Source organism: Apiospora phragmitis, assembly GCF_038363925.1.
Source record: "Apiospora phragmitis strain CBS 135458 chromosome Unknown utg000008l:1.0-3514335.0:1.0-3519231.0, whole genome shotgun sequence".
NCBI classification, from domain to species: Eukaryota; Fungi; Ascomycota; class Sordariomycetes; order Amphisphaeriales; family Apiosporaceae; genus Apiospora; species Apiospora phragmitis.
The window spans coordinates 2763609-2781964 of NW_027117407.1; the positions used below are offsets into that span (position 1 = coordinate 2763609).

General features: G+C 51.3%; 4 protein-coding genes across 4 annotated transcripts; 3 read left to right on the forward strand and 1 right to left on the reverse strand.

Moving 5' to 3' along the window:
• Positions 1 to 751: 751 nt before the first annotated feature.
• Positions 752 to 2382, reverse strand: PG994_009281 (NAP1-binding protein; the record flags this gene model as incomplete). The annotated part of the gene is made up of 2 exons (XM_066860690.1): positions 752 to 1620; positions 1677 to 2382. 2 exons carry the CDS (start codon positions 2380 to 2382, stop codon positions 752 to 754), a joined length of 1575 nt encoding a protein of 524 aa, XP_066714279.1.
• Positions 2383 to 5672: 3290 nt separating this feature from the next.
• PG994_009282 (uncharacterized protein) lies at positions 5673 to 6540 on the forward strand (the record flags this gene model as incomplete). Its single annotated transcript, XM_066860691.1, has 2 exons — positions 5673 to 5806; positions 5883 to 6540. The coding sequence occupies 2 exons, from the start codon at positions 5673 to 5675 to the stop codon at positions 6538 to 6540; spliced, it is 792 nt and encodes a 263-aa protein (XP_066714280.1).
• A 3661-nt stretch (positions 6541 to 10201) lies between these two features.
• PG994_009283 (uncharacterized protein) lies at positions 10202 to 13033 on the forward strand (the record flags this gene model as incomplete). Its single annotated transcript, XM_066860692.1, has 4 exons — positions 10202 to 10866; positions 11040 to 11220; positions 11286 to 12480; positions 12582 to 13033. The coding sequence occupies 4 exons, from the start codon at positions 10202 to 10204 to the stop codon at positions 13031 to 13033; spliced, it is 2493 nt and encodes an 830-aa protein (XP_066714281.1).
• A 1220-nt stretch (positions 13034 to 14253) lies between these two features.
• On the forward strand, positions 14254 to 17110 carry PG994_009284 (Wdr1p; the record flags this gene model as incomplete). Its single annotated transcript, XM_066860693.1, has 3 exons — positions 14254 to 14400; positions 14463 to 15354; positions 15408 to 17110. The coding sequence occupies 3 exons, from the start codon at positions 14254 to 14256 to the stop codon at positions 17108 to 17110; spliced, it is 2742 nt and encodes a 913-aa protein (XP_066714282.1).
• Between the last annotated feature and the right edge of the window lie 1246 nt (positions 17111 to 18356).

The window sequence follows — 18356 nt, forward strand, 5'->3', positions numbered from 1 at the left end:
GCTTGGAGTTTCTTTGGTCGGTGATTTGTGAAGAACTGATAATATGGCGGTGTTAACATGAGGGGATGACAGGGGAGGGGGGACAGAACAGAAAAACAATCCTGGTCCAACTCGGCTTGCCTTCGCCTCCGCCTCCGACCCGGTCTCCGGTTCTGATACCGAGCGTATCAAAGCGTATGCTATGTACCAAACCTACCTACTTGACATGCTGGGTGATTATTAGACAAGCTGCCAGGTATTGGGATTAAGTGTGTATTGACGAACTTCTCTTTCTTCCAATTCATGTAGACTCTCAGCAGAGTGAGTTCCTAACCTCCATCCGAACTCTCGGAGTTCATCTCTGTTGACTTGCAACTTCATTCTACCACATCTCCCTACAAAACACTACCTGTGTTTTCAACCACCTCTGTTTGGCTATCGCACCCTTGGCTGGGTGTCACCGCCTCGATTAAGCACCTCCCTTGCATTGAAGAGACGAGTATCGTGTTGGTCGGGGCTCGCATGTGCGGACTTGCTCAGATGAGGGCATGCAGACGCTAATCTACACCAACCGCGAAGGCACCGGCATGGCCAGTGCACTAGGACCAGTGTGCCAAGTTGCACGGCCTGCGAGCCAGTGGATAGGCCCGGCAAGATGCGTATGATGCTTCGCTGTAATGGAAGCATCGAGTGCATCTATAGTAGCCGCTCTGAAGCAAGTTTTCACCATGGATCTCTCCGATAGTAAACTAAACTGTCGATTTCTCTAAACTCATCGTTCTGTTGGCCCCTTGTCTTGCTCTTGATCCAATTCCGAACTCGCTTCCTCGACCGGGGATGCCAGCTTCTTGTCTGGCAGAATCTCCAGTGGCTGGGATTTCCTCGACGACGAGTCACTGCGCCCAATCGTGTCTTGGCTGCCCCGCCTGCCCATGCCCGAGTCGAAGGAAGACTGAGCAGTCGGTGTATTCGCCTGGCTGCCTCCGCGCTGCCCGTGATAATGAACAACCTGAGGAGGCGGCTGCCCAGCTTGAGAGCCCAACAAATGCGGGGGATATGGGTCTAAATCCTTGCTAGACGTAGAAAATGTCGAAACCACAGGTTGATGATATCCATTTGTGCTTGAGGTGCTCTGCGTCGGTGCATGACCGCTGCTGCTGTTGCTGCTAGTGCCGCCGGTAGCGGTGGCGGCGGCGGTGGATGGAACGACATGCTCAGCTTGTGTTGGAGTTCCAGTATCATTTGGGGTGCCTGCTGCAGCTCCCAAGTCTCCAGTAAGGCTGTTCATGCCGCCCTCGATATCTCGCAAGAGGCGCACGTATTCTTCGGGGACAAGTCCGCTCTCCTGTGTCTTGGGATCCTCGGCGACTAACCAGCCTTGGCCATGCCTATATGAAACCCATATAATTTGGCCCTCGACCAGGGGAAGCTCGTTTTCGTTCTCCCGCTCGAAATCAAACAGTGCCACTGCCTTGCCATGCATCTCCTCATCTGGTGACGTGATGGTAAACTGGTAGTCTCGCGAGTAGCGCGACTCGTCGTAGGGGCGGAAGCCAGGAGAAGAGGCGGTGCTAGAGACGTCTGATTCGGATTTATACCCAGATTCGTGCTCCATATAGTGGCGCGGCTTCTGCTCTTGCGCTTGATACAGGGCCTGCATTGATTGCCGCAGCTGTTCCGAAGGATACGTAACATACTCCCCACCAGGCCCATTGGCCTCTCCTCCTGGCTAACGTAGTAGCGCTCGCTCCCGTCGCCCGTACTCCCAGTCCCAGTGAAATAACCCCTCTGTCTCTCATACCTATCCGGGCTCATCATTGAGGCTGCCCCGAGAGTTCCGTGTTCTTGCGCCGAGCGAGACTTATGATGTCCTAGCGATGCTGATGACGACTTGTGCTTCTTATGGCGAGAACTGACAACCGGACTCTGGAGGTCTTCATCCTCGCTCCACGGAGGGCCATCACCAAAGTGGATTGGTGCCAGTCTCTCGCCCTTCCCCAATCCGCCATCTGTAGTCCACTCCCAACTTGTTGGAGGGTCTGACAGACGGCGTGTTTCACTTGCTGGTGTAGTCATACCAGATGCAGGTCTCGATCCTTCCGGCGGAGGTCCATAATGCATAGGATGTATGGGAGGATATGCGAAATCTCGAACGATGGTATACGTAAGACTGGAGTGAAAGATCGGGAAGAGATAGGAAGGCGGTCGCGAACGCGACGGGACCGACCCCACCGAATATTGAGAGAGTCGGTTCTTTGATGCGTGCGACATTGGGGGCGGTATTGCGCTGGCTCGACTACTTGTCGGCGATGTAATCAGAGGAGGGAGCGTTGGGTGGTTCGAGTTGGGCGAAGGCGAAGAAACTGCAGTAGGCGATGGAGCCGGTGATGAGCTGGGGGACATGATTGCAGCCATTTTCAGAGGAAAGAGTCCTGGTCCAGCGTACCCTTTAAGAGACGTATACGAAAAATCGTTTGAAATACTGGCAAACGCGCAGTTGCAACAGCTGTGTGTGTGCCACAAGACGGGGCACGCTGTTACCGCCTTGAACAGACTTGTCCAGCAAGCTGTTAGGCGCAATGCATGCGATCACAGAGCGGCGGTCGAAGAGGAATCGAAGTGAAGCGCCGATTGAATTATAATATGGGGTTTAAATGGCGAAAATGACAACGTGTAGCGAAGGCAGGTGCAACGGGGTTTGTTCGTTGGTGACTCTGCCGAGAATCCTGTGCCCAGAACGAGCGAGCTGGATCAGAGGTGACGGACGGGACGCTTGAGAGGGAGGAAGGTAAACAATTTCGCAGAGATGGGATGCGCCTGGCCGGGTTCGAGAAGATAGAGGGGTGGGATTGCTGTCGGCCCGTACCAATGTTTCCAGAAATAGCGCCGCCGGTGTTTGGCGACAGCAATGGCCGGCCGACGAGGGTTCGCTCACAAAGTGGGTTGGAGGGAGGGTTCGTAGGTAGGTTAAAACTCGATCGTTTACTCCAGTCGGCCGACTTGCCTACGTATCTACTCCACCAGGATGAGTAAATGCCCTAGAATATACAGAAAACAACTTGAGAGCTTCCACCCAGCCACGAGTGACCTGTAGTTGGAGGCGAGGGAACGTGATGGGAATAGAATCGAAGTGCGTGGGGAAACTAAGGTAAGTAGGTAAGGAAGGTAGCAGCGATGAAGGCAGGTGCAGGCGGTGATCTGCTACCGAGAAAAAGAATAAGCGACGGGCCAGCGATGGGGGGAAATCGACGAGAGAATTGGATTGAGCGTCTAACCTTGACGAGCGAGGTCGAGTCGGGTTGAAGGTGTGGTCAAGTAGAGGCGACTGACTGACTGTCAATCTGTCTATCTGTTTTGGTGGGCTGGGGCTGGGCTGCCTTCTGTCTCTGCCTCCCTTTAACTTACCTGCTGCGCTGCTCTATCTTTACCACGGCAGTATGTGCGTGTGTGTGTGTGTGTGTGTGTGTGTGTGTGTGTCTCGCTCTCAGCCTATCTTAGGTCGGCCTAGTCAAACCACCCCCAAAAGACCTAACTGCAACCTAAGGCCTGGGCCGAGATCAGGTCAGGTTAGGTTTTCCTAGGAATCGTTGTGAATGGCCAGTTGTTGCGTCGGCGCAGTTCTAGTTGGTCCTACTAAGCGCGTGAGGCTTGATTCTACTGGTCGGGGCTCTCGGGGGAAGACAAGAGGGGTCTGGAGGAACCGCCAGGGGAGGGAGGACGAGGAAGAGGGAGGTTTTGGCTTATCGACGACTACCTATCAAGCTCCGACTGATGATGGATCGGTCACTGGTTGGAGTTTCTAGCGACCAAACCCTCTCTTTTGCAAAAAAAAAAAAAAAAAAAAAAAAAAAAACCACCAGATCGTGAAGCGGTTTTTTGTTGTAGACTATAATTGAGTGGCTATGAGCAGAAAGGCCGGGATACCTAGATTGCGCAGTCTGAGGGCCCGACATAATGGGAAGTCCCCGAAATTTGTTCTGTGTTTCCAAGTCAGTGTCGAGGATCCCAAAATGCCAAGCCTCATTCTTTTTTCGTTTCCAACTGGCTCTAGACTGCGACCCCGGTATTGCCAAGCCCACGGATGGATATCAAATTAGCATACACGCAAATACGTGTATGCCGATGCCCATCTTGGAGGGAAGTTGACGTGGTACACTGGGCATGTCTCATGATTTCTATGTAAGGTTAGCAGTCATGATGCTGTTTGTCGAGGCTTGCCCACCTCAATGTCTCGTTCCCAAGTTCTAGATATCGGGCTTGGCAGCTCGGGAGACCTGTCCCTGCCCGCCAGTCTTTTCGTATTAGAAATACAGCATTCAATATGTATCTGTGGCTTTGTGGCTCTCTTGCGTCGAAGTAGCCGACTGCCCTTGTCATTGTAGGTTATACCAGTTCAAGGGTGAATAGAAGCAACTATATCCGGGCATCGATATGGCGTGCCTTTGTGTTACCATACTCCACGACTGTGGAAGCCGGTTCCTAGTAGTACGAAACACGCACTCTTCTTAGGTCATCAACTGTTACCTCTTTTACATTAGGTACGAAGAGACTTTTGTATCAGACGTGATCATAACCTCGCGATTCCATCGTGGATCACGAATGTGCTGGTCTCAGAGAATACAGTGCCACGTGTGTCTATGGCTGGATTACTGTGTTACATACATATAGAATGCCTTTATCCCCACGGACCTCAGTAGCTTACTCTTGCTAGTGTGTACCTACATGAGACAAGGTAATGGTTAGTTGTTCTCCATACGTATTTAGGTACGCAGCTATGAAATCCAATTGCAAACACCTGGTTTGATGAGACACAAGACTACCATGACTTTATACCCCTTGTTCCACCTGGGTATGCGTATCGATTCGCTTCTATCTACGATTATCGGTAACAAATGCCCAGCAGGCTGTTATTAAGGTAAAGATATACGGAGGACAGTGAAAAAATACAATGTTCCATGCTTAGTGGTGCATTGAACATTGAATGCTGAATGCCACATGCAGTTTCAGGCCAGAACTTATCGCTATCCAACGTGCCCCACCTTGACACAATCAGCCTGGCTATTTCTTCCCACCATAACTTTTCCACCGATCACAAACTGCTTTGGCGATTTTGTCTTCTGTAAACATTTTCCAACGCGATCGCAGGTCCACGCAAATGCTGCCCGAATCAGCACCTGCCTGCTTTCGCATGTTTCAGACCGTAAGCTGAGGCCAGCTTCCCGTCACGGGCCGTCTCTACCTCATCTCAACGTGATGTGACTAGTAGCGGTCGGCTTCACAACTCTCTTCGCCTCTTCCGTACGGCCAGGTTGAGAAGTCCTGCGTCATTGCAATTTCTAATCGAAACATCTCCCGTTCTTCACCCAGGTATGTCCGTTTATCTGAACACGTTGAAATAATACGCGCTGGAGCACTGCACCTCTGCCCTCTGAATGATGAAATATTTTATTGGAGCTGTCTGACTACTCATGTTGATACTTTAATTTAATTACGCAACTTTTCTGATCTCGTCCACCACATCCACCATTCTCTTCCAAACCGAGAGTGTTCAATCCACTGACACTACGTCAACAGCACAGGCTATTTATTTAATCTCGCCCTTCCCGACGAGCGCGAACACTGTGTGTTGTAGTTGTTTTTGCCACCTGACACAACTGGCTGAGACTTTACCGACGACTTGAAATTCTGACATGATGGACGTCAACGGTGCGTCTACTGATGCAGCAGTACCGGCATCGCAGCCACCTGCTCAAAATGGTGTTGAGGGGGTAGGCTCGTCAGGTTACAAGCTGAAATTCTGCACCGTATGTGCGAGTAATCAGAATAGGTGAGTCGAAGACCTGTGGCGTTGTCTGTCTAACTGCCTGTTACATAACTTACTCTTTTTTTTTCTCAATCTAAAGGTCTATGGAGGCGCATCTGCAGCTCTCTAAAGCCAACTACCCAGTCATTTCCTTCGGAACCGGTTCTCTTGTTAGATTGCCCGGCCCAAGCATCACCCAGCCCAATGTCTATCAGTTCAACAAGACCTCGTATGATAGCATGTGGAAGGAACTGAAGGAGAAAGACGAAGACCTTTACACACGAAATGGCCTCCTCAAGATGATTGATAGGAATAGAGGAGTCAAATGGGGCCCAGAACGCTGGCAAGACTGGCAGATTGGTATCCCCCGCCTTGAGCATGCTACAGACCGTGGCAGTGAAGGCATTGAGGGAGGCGTAGCTGATGTTGTGTTCACATGCGAGGAGCGCTGCTGGGATGCTGTTATTGACGACTTGCATAATCGTGGTACCCCGCTGAACAAACCAGTTCATGTCATCAATGTTGACATCAAGGATAATCATGAAGAAGCCTCGATCGGAGGCCAGGGCATCCTTGACCTCGCGAACTCTTTAAACAAAGCTGCCCAAGAAGAACGCGAGGTCGTCGGTGCTATGTCCTTCGATACTGGAAGCGCAGCGGGTCGGGCCTCTTTTGACGAAAGAGTACCTGACATAATCGGTGAGTGGCAGGAAAGATGGCCCAACCTGCCGGCGACATGGACATTAGCCTGGTTTTGATCAGGTAACCATTGCCCTTTTGCCGTCTACACAAACCATATTGAGCCTTGAGCTCACAAGATGATACCCAAACACCCATATATAAACTTGATTCACAAGTCAGAAAACTTGCAAGTTGGTATAGCATGGTGATACAAAGCACGTGCTATATTGTTGTACCGTTGAGTTGTTTTATTGCCATGCCAGTCGACACCTCCTTTGGCAAGTAGCAGTGCAGTCAGTACTTATTAGACAAGCTCTAGAAGACGGAAGATGACCAATCATTGCGGAATCATCCCAAGTTCTATCCCCTTGAGTGCTGAGTACAACAAAACAAGTGGGGTACATTTTTTAAACCAATCAAACAGCGTGCATGCTGCTCAAAAAGGCCGTGAGCCACCAGCACGTAGCACTGAGTGAGCTGTGCGACCAATCAATTCACATAGATTATGACCCACTTCTTTTGTTGTACTTAGCGCTCAAGTGGATAACATGACTCGCGATGCAGTTGCCCGGAAACATGAGGCTCAAAGAGTACACATGTAACCTCCCCCTGCCTGCTTATTTAGGCACGACACGCACCGCGGTCCATGCTTCGGATGTCCCGAGAGACCTGCAGATACTGTAGAACGAAAATAACATATTGATCGAAGTTTTTCCATCAGGCATACACCCTTCCAGTCATTTCATGGAAGATTATGTTCCAATCGCATTAATGGAGTGCATGTGAGTTCGTATGTTGCACTCATATAGGTAAGTCGGCAATATCCAAGCAGAAGACACGTTTAGCATGGTAGAATTAGGTCAGGAGCCAATCGATAGCCACACAACTTGTCGCGTTCATGCTCTCGGGATCGAACTTATCCAGAAATGTTGCAGAAGGAAACCTGGGACATGCAGCACAACATGTTGGCTAATTGCGATATGTTTCTACTGCAAATAGCTCCTCGAAGAACAGTTTCTCTAGGGCTTCGTGCAGACGGCCAAATTGTCCGTAGCAGTTCAGTAACACAGCAATGGAGGTTGGTTCCTTCTCCCACCCAGTAAATTCCAAAGTATGGAAGACGATAGGATTGTCATGTGGATTCGATACGCGTCACGTCATTTCGAAACTGCTCCGCCTAACAGCGTACTTGATGAACATCCATCTCCTGTTCAAACCAGCTTGCCAGTTGTCGGCTTTTTTCCCTTGGATAATAAGTCCCGTTGGCGCGCGCCAGTATGCAGTCGAGGAGACCTGCCGGTTCAGTCCGTCTCAAGCCCATTGAAGCATGGTGGTCACGCTAGAGATACAGTACGACTAATGTAGGTACGGATAGCGCATAACCAATCGAATCTAACCTCCAGAAATGCTTGCGCCTCAGGGGAAAGCCCCATACATAGCGAGCTCATCGGTGACAGGGGGTGGGCATTTCTAAATTGCTTCGCGGTGGAATGATTTAGATCATGACTTGAGATAGGAGACGGGGCTGTGCAATGGTTCTTCCTAGGTGTCTCGAGGTGTGTTGTCTCTTCCCTGGACGGCTTATTGACTTAGGTAAGTGATGGGAATGGGACACGCGTGGTGCGTGCTCTAACAGTACGTCAGCCGAGCACTATGGTTGCAAAGGGAAAACAGCATGTCGATCTCCTCGGACGCGATACTGATCATGCTGAAGACGGGGAGCGATCACTGCTGAAGAAAAGGGCACTTGGGGAAGATGGAAGCCAAAGGGGCGGAGACATGGACATCTGGCCTCCGTGCTCACGGTTGGCACTTGGTTGCTGCCATCGAAAGGTTGCCCGGCCTAGCTGCTAGCCACTACTGAAAGACCAAGATACCTGGTAGGGGGGGTAGACCATGTCAGATACCTACATAGCATTCAATGGCGGCTGATGACTGATAATCTTAATTCATCTCCTTTCACCAGACCCAGACAATCTGACAAGCAGCAAGACTGATTGATGAAAGTCTGAGAGGGGGGTTTATGGTTTTAATGAAAGGTCATGTGTGCTACGTGTGAACTTCCGCTTTGCCATGAACGTCATATATATGAAGTGCACAGCGAAATCAACACGGGAACCTGTTTCAATCGAGACGTCTTTCGATCTGTGAGAGGGCGAGAAGAAAAAAAAAGAAGAAAAAAGGGATAGCCTAATTGTCCTTGTAGCCGTAGATCTCTTGAGTCTAGGTCTGATGTCGCCTTCTAGTGCAGGCTGGGGGTGAGGAAATAAGTACCTGTCAATTTAACAATTCGATAGGTAGGGAACTAGAGAAGGCAGGCTTAGCGAATAGCGATTAGGTTGACTTGATCGAATCGGGTGCGTGCGGTGGTCCTCCCTTAACCAACTTCGTTAGTTCGTAGGATCCCCCCGAACCACCCCCTAGTCCTTCGCTCGCCTCTCCTTGCAAGTTGCTGGTTGTGGTTGGTTTCATCGGTCTAAGAAGGCCCTGCCTTGGTTTGGAAGTATCAGAAGGTGGTATTCTCGGATAGAAAATACTTGACCTTAGACCTGCCAGCGACCAGACCAATTGAACCAGAATCCACCCACCTCCACACCCACTCGCGCCGCACAGCGCAGCAAAGACGCTCTCAAGAACCCGGCACATTCTGAGACTTAGGAACTCCAGCGACCTGCAGCCGCTCGGTCTCTCGGGGGTGTTTGTGCCTGTAGCCTGCGGCTCCCCTTCACGTTCCTGTCTTATGCTCCAGGCCTCGCCTTCTTCTGTTCAGAAACCTTATTGATTGTTCCACAGTTTCCCCAGCAGCCAGCTACCCGACTGTGGCCATCAACTCACCCAACGAGCAAGGCAGAGAGAGTGTTTATCGTTTATATTCGCTGCTTTCTCTTTTGTAATCGTTGCACCGCGCACCGAAAAGGCCCTTGCCTGCTACGCTTTCCTCCCTCTCGGCTCCTTACCGTCCCGTCGCTATTTCGAAGCGCTGTTCGCGGTCCCGGCCAACAAGAGTCGAGTATACAAGTGCCAACGAGAACCAAACAGAGATCAAGTCAGAAAAAGACACCTCGGCAAACGAAACGCCCATCGACAGTTGCTTATCAAACTTTGCGTCTCTACTTCGTCCCATCGCCATTGCCGCCCGTCCGTGGTTTCCTCGAAGGGAGGCACTTTGTGTGTTCTTGAAACAGCATCTGACACGACATAAACTCAATTGACTCGGACCGGCGCTGTTCCCCGCAGACTGAACTCAAGACCGTGCTCCTGTGCGATATATTGACAGCTGACTGAATCGATCGTGGTCCAGTTCGTTCACATACATGTATCTTGAAGGCGCCCGACCAACTTGGAGGAAATTGGAAGGCAATATTGCTCCGTACCAAGTACACCAAGCCTGATTGTGCAATTAGCATCAGTCACCCGAGCAACGGCAACCCAGAGAGATAGCACCGTCCAACACTTGATACCGGAATCAATACCGATACACCGAATATCGACCCGAGGATCCAGGGATATTGGGCGAAACGCATCAACGGTGCATTCAAGAGGCTTTTTTTTTCATTTTTTTTCTGACGTTAGTTCTGGTTAGAATTTGGGAAACCGCGAGACGTTCAAGTGGCGCATACACGTACTTCCTGCTTGCTGGGTTTTCGAAGGCTCTTTGTTCTTGCAACTTGGCGCTGCGGCGGTACAGACCAACTCCATTGATTCATTTGCATGAACTAGTGGCTGAATATTCCTACCATGAATACTCGAAATGCGCCGCTGTCACCTGTCTCAGTAGGCGGCAGCGAATGGTCTGGCATCACCAAATACCAAAATCCCGACAACTACGACCCAAACAACCGCGGAGTGATATCGCCACCGTATTCGGGTGGACGTAACGGAAGTATGAGCGGCTTCCCCGGCCCTGGGCCTGGTGGCCCCAGAAGCGTCGGCCAGCCTTCTCCGCCACCGTCTATCGGCCGTTCCAGCACCGGCATGTATGCGAGGAGTGAAAGTGGTCGCAGCATGCGAGACGAGAACAACGAACCCGTTCTCAGCGGACACTATGTCGCCTTGAGGAAATTTTTGCAACAGACCTCGAAAGATGGTCGTGCAAACCCACCACCCAACCGAGCCCGTGATAAGCTACTGCGTCTTTCAGCAGTGCAGTTTCTCGAGTTATCCACCGATGTCTACGATGAGCTGCTCAGACGGCAGGCCTTGAGTCGAAGAGCCCCTGGGCCGCAAGTGCCGCCCTTCCTCCAGCCTGAAGATACCTTCCATCCAAAGCGAAACCAAGCACGCCAGAAATTATCGACACTAGGACCCCCGAGGTTCCGCGACTTGGCCACCGACGTTTTCTGCGAGCTCGAGCGGCGTTTCCCGCACTTTTCTAGCCCTGAAGTTGGTATGGGAAGCCCCAGGTCTTCTTCGCGCGGCCCTTCGAGTCGATCAGGAACTCCTGTCAGCAGCATGAATGGGCTACCTCGGGGTATGCGACGGCCCTCAGATGCTAGTTCCATCCGCTCGGGGGCGCCTCGTATGACTGACTACGGTGTTCCGCCTTCCCCGGGATACCTCCCAACAATTATGACAGGCCGCAGCAGAAGCAGTTCCAGAGCAATACGATAGTGCCCAATAAGAGCACCATGGTTGAAGAGGACGATGACGGTGCCGACGACACTGAAGATAACGAGGCATTTGGCCTGGAAGCGGCTGGTAATGGCCGCGAAAGCAAGAGGAGTGAGGCTACTGGTATGAGTGGGATTATGTCCGAGGTATGTTCCAAAAGAGCCACACACTACATTAGCAGTGTGATTGTTGTACTGACCTTAGCTTCAAGAGTGACAAGAGAATGCTTGAGGAATCCCAAGCCCAAGCACGGGATCTGCAGTCGAGGCTCGATAGCCTAGAGGATCAGCTGAAGAAGAAAGACGACGAGCTGGCGCGTGTTCTTGACGATGAGCGGTCCAAAGCGTCATCCGACAATATGGAGAGGAAACAATGGACCGACATGCAAGCCGACCTGGAGAACCAACTGGCTCAAGCCAAGGACTTCAGCGCAAACCTCCAAGAGGACCTTGCGCGGATGGAGGAACAGCACAGTTCAGAGATGCGGAGGCTGCAGCAAGAACTGGAAGAGGCAAATCAGAGCAGCCGGAATATGGCAGTTCCAAGCGGATCTGCTGATGCAGAATTGCGAAGGGAAAATGAGGAACTGCGGATGGCATTGGAAGAACAGCAACAGGTGACCGAGGAAGTCCGACGTGAAGCGCAACAGTTTCTGCGGGAGATGAAGATGCTCTCTCAACAACATGGTCCTGCTTGGGAACGGCAAACAGAATTGGAGAAGGTGGTGGAATCCCTCGAAAACGAGGTCCGCGACTGGCGTAACCGTTATGCTCGCACAAAGACTCAGTTGCGCAACATGAGAGCCTCCTCTCTCGGCCTTACCATTGACCAGGACGCCGGCAAATACATTCGCGAGAAGGGATTCACTCAAGACAATGGTCTCGTCAAGGACGTCCACGTGACGAGGTTCCAGATCGCTATTGATGAACTGCTACAGAAGGCGCGAACGGATGTCCCAGACAAGGTGATCGACTCTATGAAAGCGGTCGTTGTCAGCGTTCGACGGATTACTAAGGATATCGATGAGTCGGCGCCCAACGATGAGAGCTTACATCAACAACAGCAAAGGCTCAAGAGCAGAGTTTCCGCTACGGCAAACAACCTAATCACGGCTTCCAAGAACTTTGCGGCCGCCGCGGGTATCTCGCCTGTCTCGCTTCTCGATGCTGCTGCATCGCATCTGGTGGCTGCTATTGTTGAATTGTTGCGAACCGTCAAAATCCGAGCTACGCCTGCTGGTGAGCTGGAAGATGACGACGACGGCACCGTCACACCTGTTGATTCAAACGCCTTCTTCTCGAACCGGTCAACTCAGCAGGATGTATATGCTAAATCAGCTTCGCCGCAAGCTACTCAATCGCCGCTTGACCCGCCCCCACGTTTCAACGGCCTTGGGCCCCGCGATAGTATGCAGTCCTCGGCATATAGCCCAGTCAGCTCTCCTCGCGAGTCGGTCAACCCATACAACCAACCTTCGCGTAATGGTGGTCCAAACGGGTTGAACAAGGGCCCCCCCCTGCTCCGGGCGGCTATGGTGGCCCGCCGCAGGACAACCGCGCTGAAGATTTGAGGTTTTACGTCGAGGACCAGACGGCGGTTCTTGTCCAAACTATCCAAAGTTTGGTCAGCTCTGTCCGCAGCGACGCATCGATTGCACAAATCAACGATCAAATCGACACCATTGCAGATGTTGTTGGGAGAGTCATGTCCGAGGCACAATCTAATGGCGTTGGCAATGATATGCTTGACCGCCTTGCGTCCTGTCGGCAACGCCTTCTCGAAGCCGGTGAACATGGACAAGACCTAGCATCGCGGGGTCTTGGCGCCGAGGACAACCAATGGCGCATGTGGACTCAGACCCTGCCCCCTATAGCCTTCGAGATTGCTCGCGAGATGAAAGAGTTGGCCCAAAGTGTCGGCCGCTTAGTCATGTCACCTTCGGCTGATGATTTCTCATGAGAGAAACGTCCCTTCTCACGTCTTTATTACTATCGGCATGTTACATAATTTGACGACGCATACGGCCTTCTGATTTCTCGACCTCGATTGCACTTGTTCTTGCCGAGCTCTTGATACCCCTTTTCATCCCCGATGCTTCCCTTTACAGTGTTGTTTGGTGATGTACAACCACTACAGCATGTTACGAAGTGCGACGATATTATTGTTAATCCAGCCGTCCTCATTGCCGGGCAATAGTCCCAAATTGTTGGCAGTGTCTCCGTACCTCACAAAAAAAAGCCTTCACAAACTGTGTAAGGGTAAGGTACGGTGATCTGGGTCTTTGTGCTATTTGGCCAGAGCTAGGTGGGGGCAGCTCATTTCTTTATTTATAAAATAGACGACGGATGGAGTCGCGAGTCGTTGGCTTTGGTCGGTTTGCTTTTCTACTAGCGTTGTTGGCGACAGAAGGAATGGCGGGAACAAGAGTGGTCCCCCCCAAGTATGATAGGGCCTCGGTAATACTCTGTCCATGACAGAGGCAGGGCTACTATATTTGTATGCTCTCTGTCCTTGCGCTCTTCGCTCACTTTGGACTCTTTTCGGCTCATCCACGAGCTGTTCGAGGACTTGAGTCGCGAAATTTGAAGGCCGAATGGAACGACGCCGGACCAATCCACAGCAAGCATGGTTTCTCTGTTGGTTGTGTGAGCGTCAAGATTGGATGAGGTCATGTTCACACTTGTATGATAAACAGCATAGGTTTAGCTGTATATATTTTGGAATTGACTGTCTTGAAGGTCATTTTGCCAAGCTCTTCAGGACATGTTATGCCGTGCACGTCGATCGCCCGTCAGCTATGTAGCTTGATCAAGTCATCTCCATGGCAACGAACAGCCGAGAAACTTGACATTCTCCATCTCGAATATTGCATCCTACGTAGGCAGTTAGTGCCTAAGGTACAGCAGACAGTATAGTTAGTGGAGTTCAACGTGGTCAGGAGTCGGTTTTGGTGTGGGGCATCCAGTATTATCGATGAAGCGATAAGATAAGCACGAGCCATAGCTTAAAATTTTCTAAAGGTTTGGGCTGGTTGCTGGCTGCAGGTCGAAGCCGCTAGGGAAAAAAGTTCGAGACGAGAAAGTCGCCTGGAGGTTTTGCATGCTCCTTAAATTAGGAGTCAGCTTCTCTCGTTCTCTACAAAGACCGCCTCGGGTCCCGATCGAAGCAGCAACCTCAGGATGGATATTCACCGTTGCCGCTTTGTGCCTTACCCAACAAGCGCAATTAATGCCGTCGCCTTCTCTTGCTCCCAGTTGACCGGCAGGAGAAATCCCAACCTGGTCCGCCTCGCGATTGGACGCGCCAACGGTGACATTGAGATATGGGTAGATATCTAATACCCACCCCGGTCACGTAGCTATTACGGCTGACTGACAATTGAGAAAAGAACCCTCTAGGCGGACAGTGGCACCAGGAAAGCATTCTCCATGGCGGTAAAGACCGTAGCATCGACGGCTTGGTCTGGGTGACGGAACCCGATCGATTACTCTCCGATGGACGGCGAATTCAGGGTAGGCTCCGGCTGTTCAGCATCGGCTACACGAGTACTGTTACCGAGTGGGACTTGGAGAAGAGAAGGCCTAAGAAGCAAGCGACTGGTACGCATGGAGACATATGGTGTCTTGGTGTTCAGCCATTGGAAGACTCTGCCAAATCCACCAAGACGGCAAAGGGCGGGAGCAGCGCACCCAAGACCCAGAAGCTCGTCGCTGGCACCATCGATGGCAGCCTTGTACTCTACTCGATCGAGGATGGCGATTTGCGATTCGACCGTGTTCTTGTCCACTCGACCTCGAAGAAGACCCGATTCGTCAGTATCTGCTTCCAGAAGCGCAACATTGTCGTCGTTGGCTGCTCCGACAGCTCCATCCGCATTTACGACATACGCTCTGGGCATCTCCTACGCCGCATGACCTTGGGTTCGGACCTTGCTGGAGGCGCCAAGGAGATCATCGTGTGGTGTGTCAAGTGCCTGCCAAACGAAGATATCGTCTCGGGTGATTCAACTGGCCAAGTTTGCATCTGGGACGGGAAGACCTACAGTCAAGCACAAAGGCTACAAAGTCATAAGCAGGACGTGCTGTCGTTAGCTGTCAGCGCTGACGGCTCGACCGTATTAAGTGGTGGTATGGATAGGAGAACAGCCTTGCACCGGAAAACGTCTGGGACAAGCACAAGATGGGCAACTATTTGGCACAGGAGATACCATGGTCATGATGTGAAAACCATGACCTCTTTTGAAAGCGAACAGGACGGCGTCAGCGTGATTGTCTCCGGAGGTTTGTGAACACCTATTCCACAATCCCCGAATCCTCAACTAATGCTTCAACAGGCCCCGATGCGAATCCAGTCGTAATTCCCCTACGCGAAGCTGGGATGGAAAACCACCGAGCGCTTTCGCATCTGCCTCAAGCACCACCTCTGATGAGCGCTCCCCGAGCACGAATGATGGCCAGCTGGTGGGATCGCAAGGTACACATATGGCGTCTACACAAGCCCCTGAAGGACATAGTCAACGAGACTGGGGTCGATGCTGATGTCACGAAGAACCGCAAACTGCTAGCTCGTATCCTCATCAAGGGGGAAGCTAACATAACTTCTGCCTCCATTAGCAGTGATGGCTCGCTGCTTGTGGTCTCGACCACGTCAGATATCAAGGCATTCCATCTTACAGCTATTTCCGACCCTACCATGGACGAGCTTAAGATTGCTAAGATTGACGTGCCTCTTAGTGTTGCGGCGCTCGGCGCAGAACGCCTCAAGATCTCGCCAGACAACCAATGGATATGTGTCGTGCAAGAGTGCAACAGGGTATCCCTATTACGCGTCAGCACGGGATCCGAGCCCACTGACGTGCCCGTTATTGCTCACAAGGCAGTCAAACTTTATCGACTGAAGCGAGACATACCTAAGCACATCGCTTTTGGTGGATTGGGAGAGTACGAGAGAAGCGTAACACAGATCGCTTTCTCGTCTGATGCTAAGATGTTAGCCGTTGCTGATGTGGCTGGTTACATTGACACCTGGGTTGTTCGCGACCCTGGGTCCGTTTTGCAGAATGGTGTGAACGGCGACGCACAAGACGACGGCTCATCAAGCGAAAGCGACTCGGACGATAGCGAAGATGAATCTGCTGGCACTGATCCTGCTCTCATGACCTGGACAAGGAACCCCAACGCTGCATTGCTCCCCAAGCTTCGCAATGCGCCAACCCTGCTATCCTTTTCGGACCACATCCCAAGTGGAAATACGGAGTCTACTGATGAACAGGATGACTATGTTCTGTTTGCTGCTACAGCCAAACCCCAGATTCTCTTTTTGCACCCGACGATTGGAGGTATCACACCTTGGTCGCGGCGCAACCCAACCAATCGACTGCCTATCGAGTTTCGGAACATACGGGATCTAATCAAGGGTGCTCTTTGGTCAGGGGATCGCATATGGATGTACGGAAACACCTTCGTTGCTATGCTGGACCTCTCCCAAGATGTTGCAGAAGACGCCCCTGATGAGGCACCAGCTCTTGTTTTGCAAGATAATCAAATGGATCAATCCAAGAAGAGGAAACGTGGGCCCGACACCGGTGCCGGTAACAGGATGAAGAGGGGAGCTGCTGGTCCGACCAAAGTGGAACATTTCACGAATGGCAAGAGCGAGGCCCTCAGCCTTGAGCGCCGGGCGACTGACCCCATGGACACGGACGAGCAGAGCCAACCTGGCGATGACAGCGAGGAAGACGACTCTGATTCTGAGCCTCGTGGCGAATTGGCCCTGAAGCGCAAGGCAGAGCGCCAACAACAGAAAGCAGAACAAAGTGGTCAAAGCATAGGGTTCTGGCATACCCTGAAGTACCGTCCTATCATGGGCATCGTACCCCTCAGCGGCCCGGAAGACGAGGAGGAAGCCAACGGACTCGCAGTTACGTCGAAGGTCAATGGCCAAGCGAGGAAAACGTTAGAAGTGGCGCTCGTAGAGCGGCCGTTGTGGGAGGCCGATACGCCTGATCGATATCTAGGAGAAGGCGATTATGAATGAGGCCCTGGAGGATTAGAGTTTCTTGTGCAAGACCACGTAGATATATACCAAAGAGTGTTCAAAAGCGAAGCTTGTTTCATTGGCTTATCTGACTTGTTGCTAAAGGGGATTAATTATTGAAGTATTATATGTCGGTTCCAGGTAAAACCCATGTCTAACTCCGGCACTTGTTGTCGTGGGATATTATGGCTTTTGGTCTATCTATTCTCTCAGGTGATATATATCAAGTCGTTCCGAGTCAAGATTGGTCGACATCTATTGTGGGAAGGGAGTGTTTGCTAATAAACCTAGGCTTGGCCCCCATTTCATCCTCGCCCCTTCGGTGAGCGAGACCAGCTTCTTTCGAACCCGAGCCCAAGACAGGTCCCACCCCACGATTCTGTGACGAGGCTACCCGATAACATAGGTGGTCTGCTCGGGAATGCCACCAGGAAGAGTTGGTTCCACGACCTCTGTTTACTGGACAGAGGAGCAGCATAGGTGCAAATGATGACACTGTTGTTCCCGGCCGGCATTGACGAGTCGCTAAAGATGGGCTACGAAGACCACGACGTTATGTAATGCGAAGCCAACCCATTGGTAATCCGCCGGGGGCGTCTGGTGGTATATATGCGCCTCTACCTTTGTGAAGCGGGGGGTGTATTCAGAGTTCCCAAGACGAGGTCGTTCAAATCTTCGGGGCAATGTTGTATCCCTACTCTATTTTATTGCGCAATAAATGGCATATCCGGAACCTGCACGTACACCCAATTTATCAGATTAGAGCCAGTGGTAGTGTATGGTAGATGCTTGCCATAAAAATCAACCAGCCACCCCTATTTTAAACCAAAAAGGGATGGCTAGCAAAAGGCCCCTGGGCGCCAACAATGACGAACCAATTTCAAAGATGGAGTTCTCGAATAGGGCCAGTACTCCAAACTGGCTTTTGCCCTGAGGTAAATCGAGACGAATTATGTGGTCACACTAATAATAACAAGTGCCAACTCTCTAACATGTCGTTGTAACCGAGCTTGCCCGTCTCTTGGTACTTTGTAGTACAGAAGACAGCATCTTACGGGGCAATGTACTCCTATTCTTGAGTTTGAGAGTATTCTGTGACTGTTTACAATATCAGAAGAGACCCACGGTAGTCGTGGCCTAATTGAAAACGTTATGAGTGTCCCTTTAAGTCACCTTGTGTCACACAAAGAGAATTGCATTCAATATTCCTCGAGATAATTGTCTCCACCAATGAGGCTCATCAACT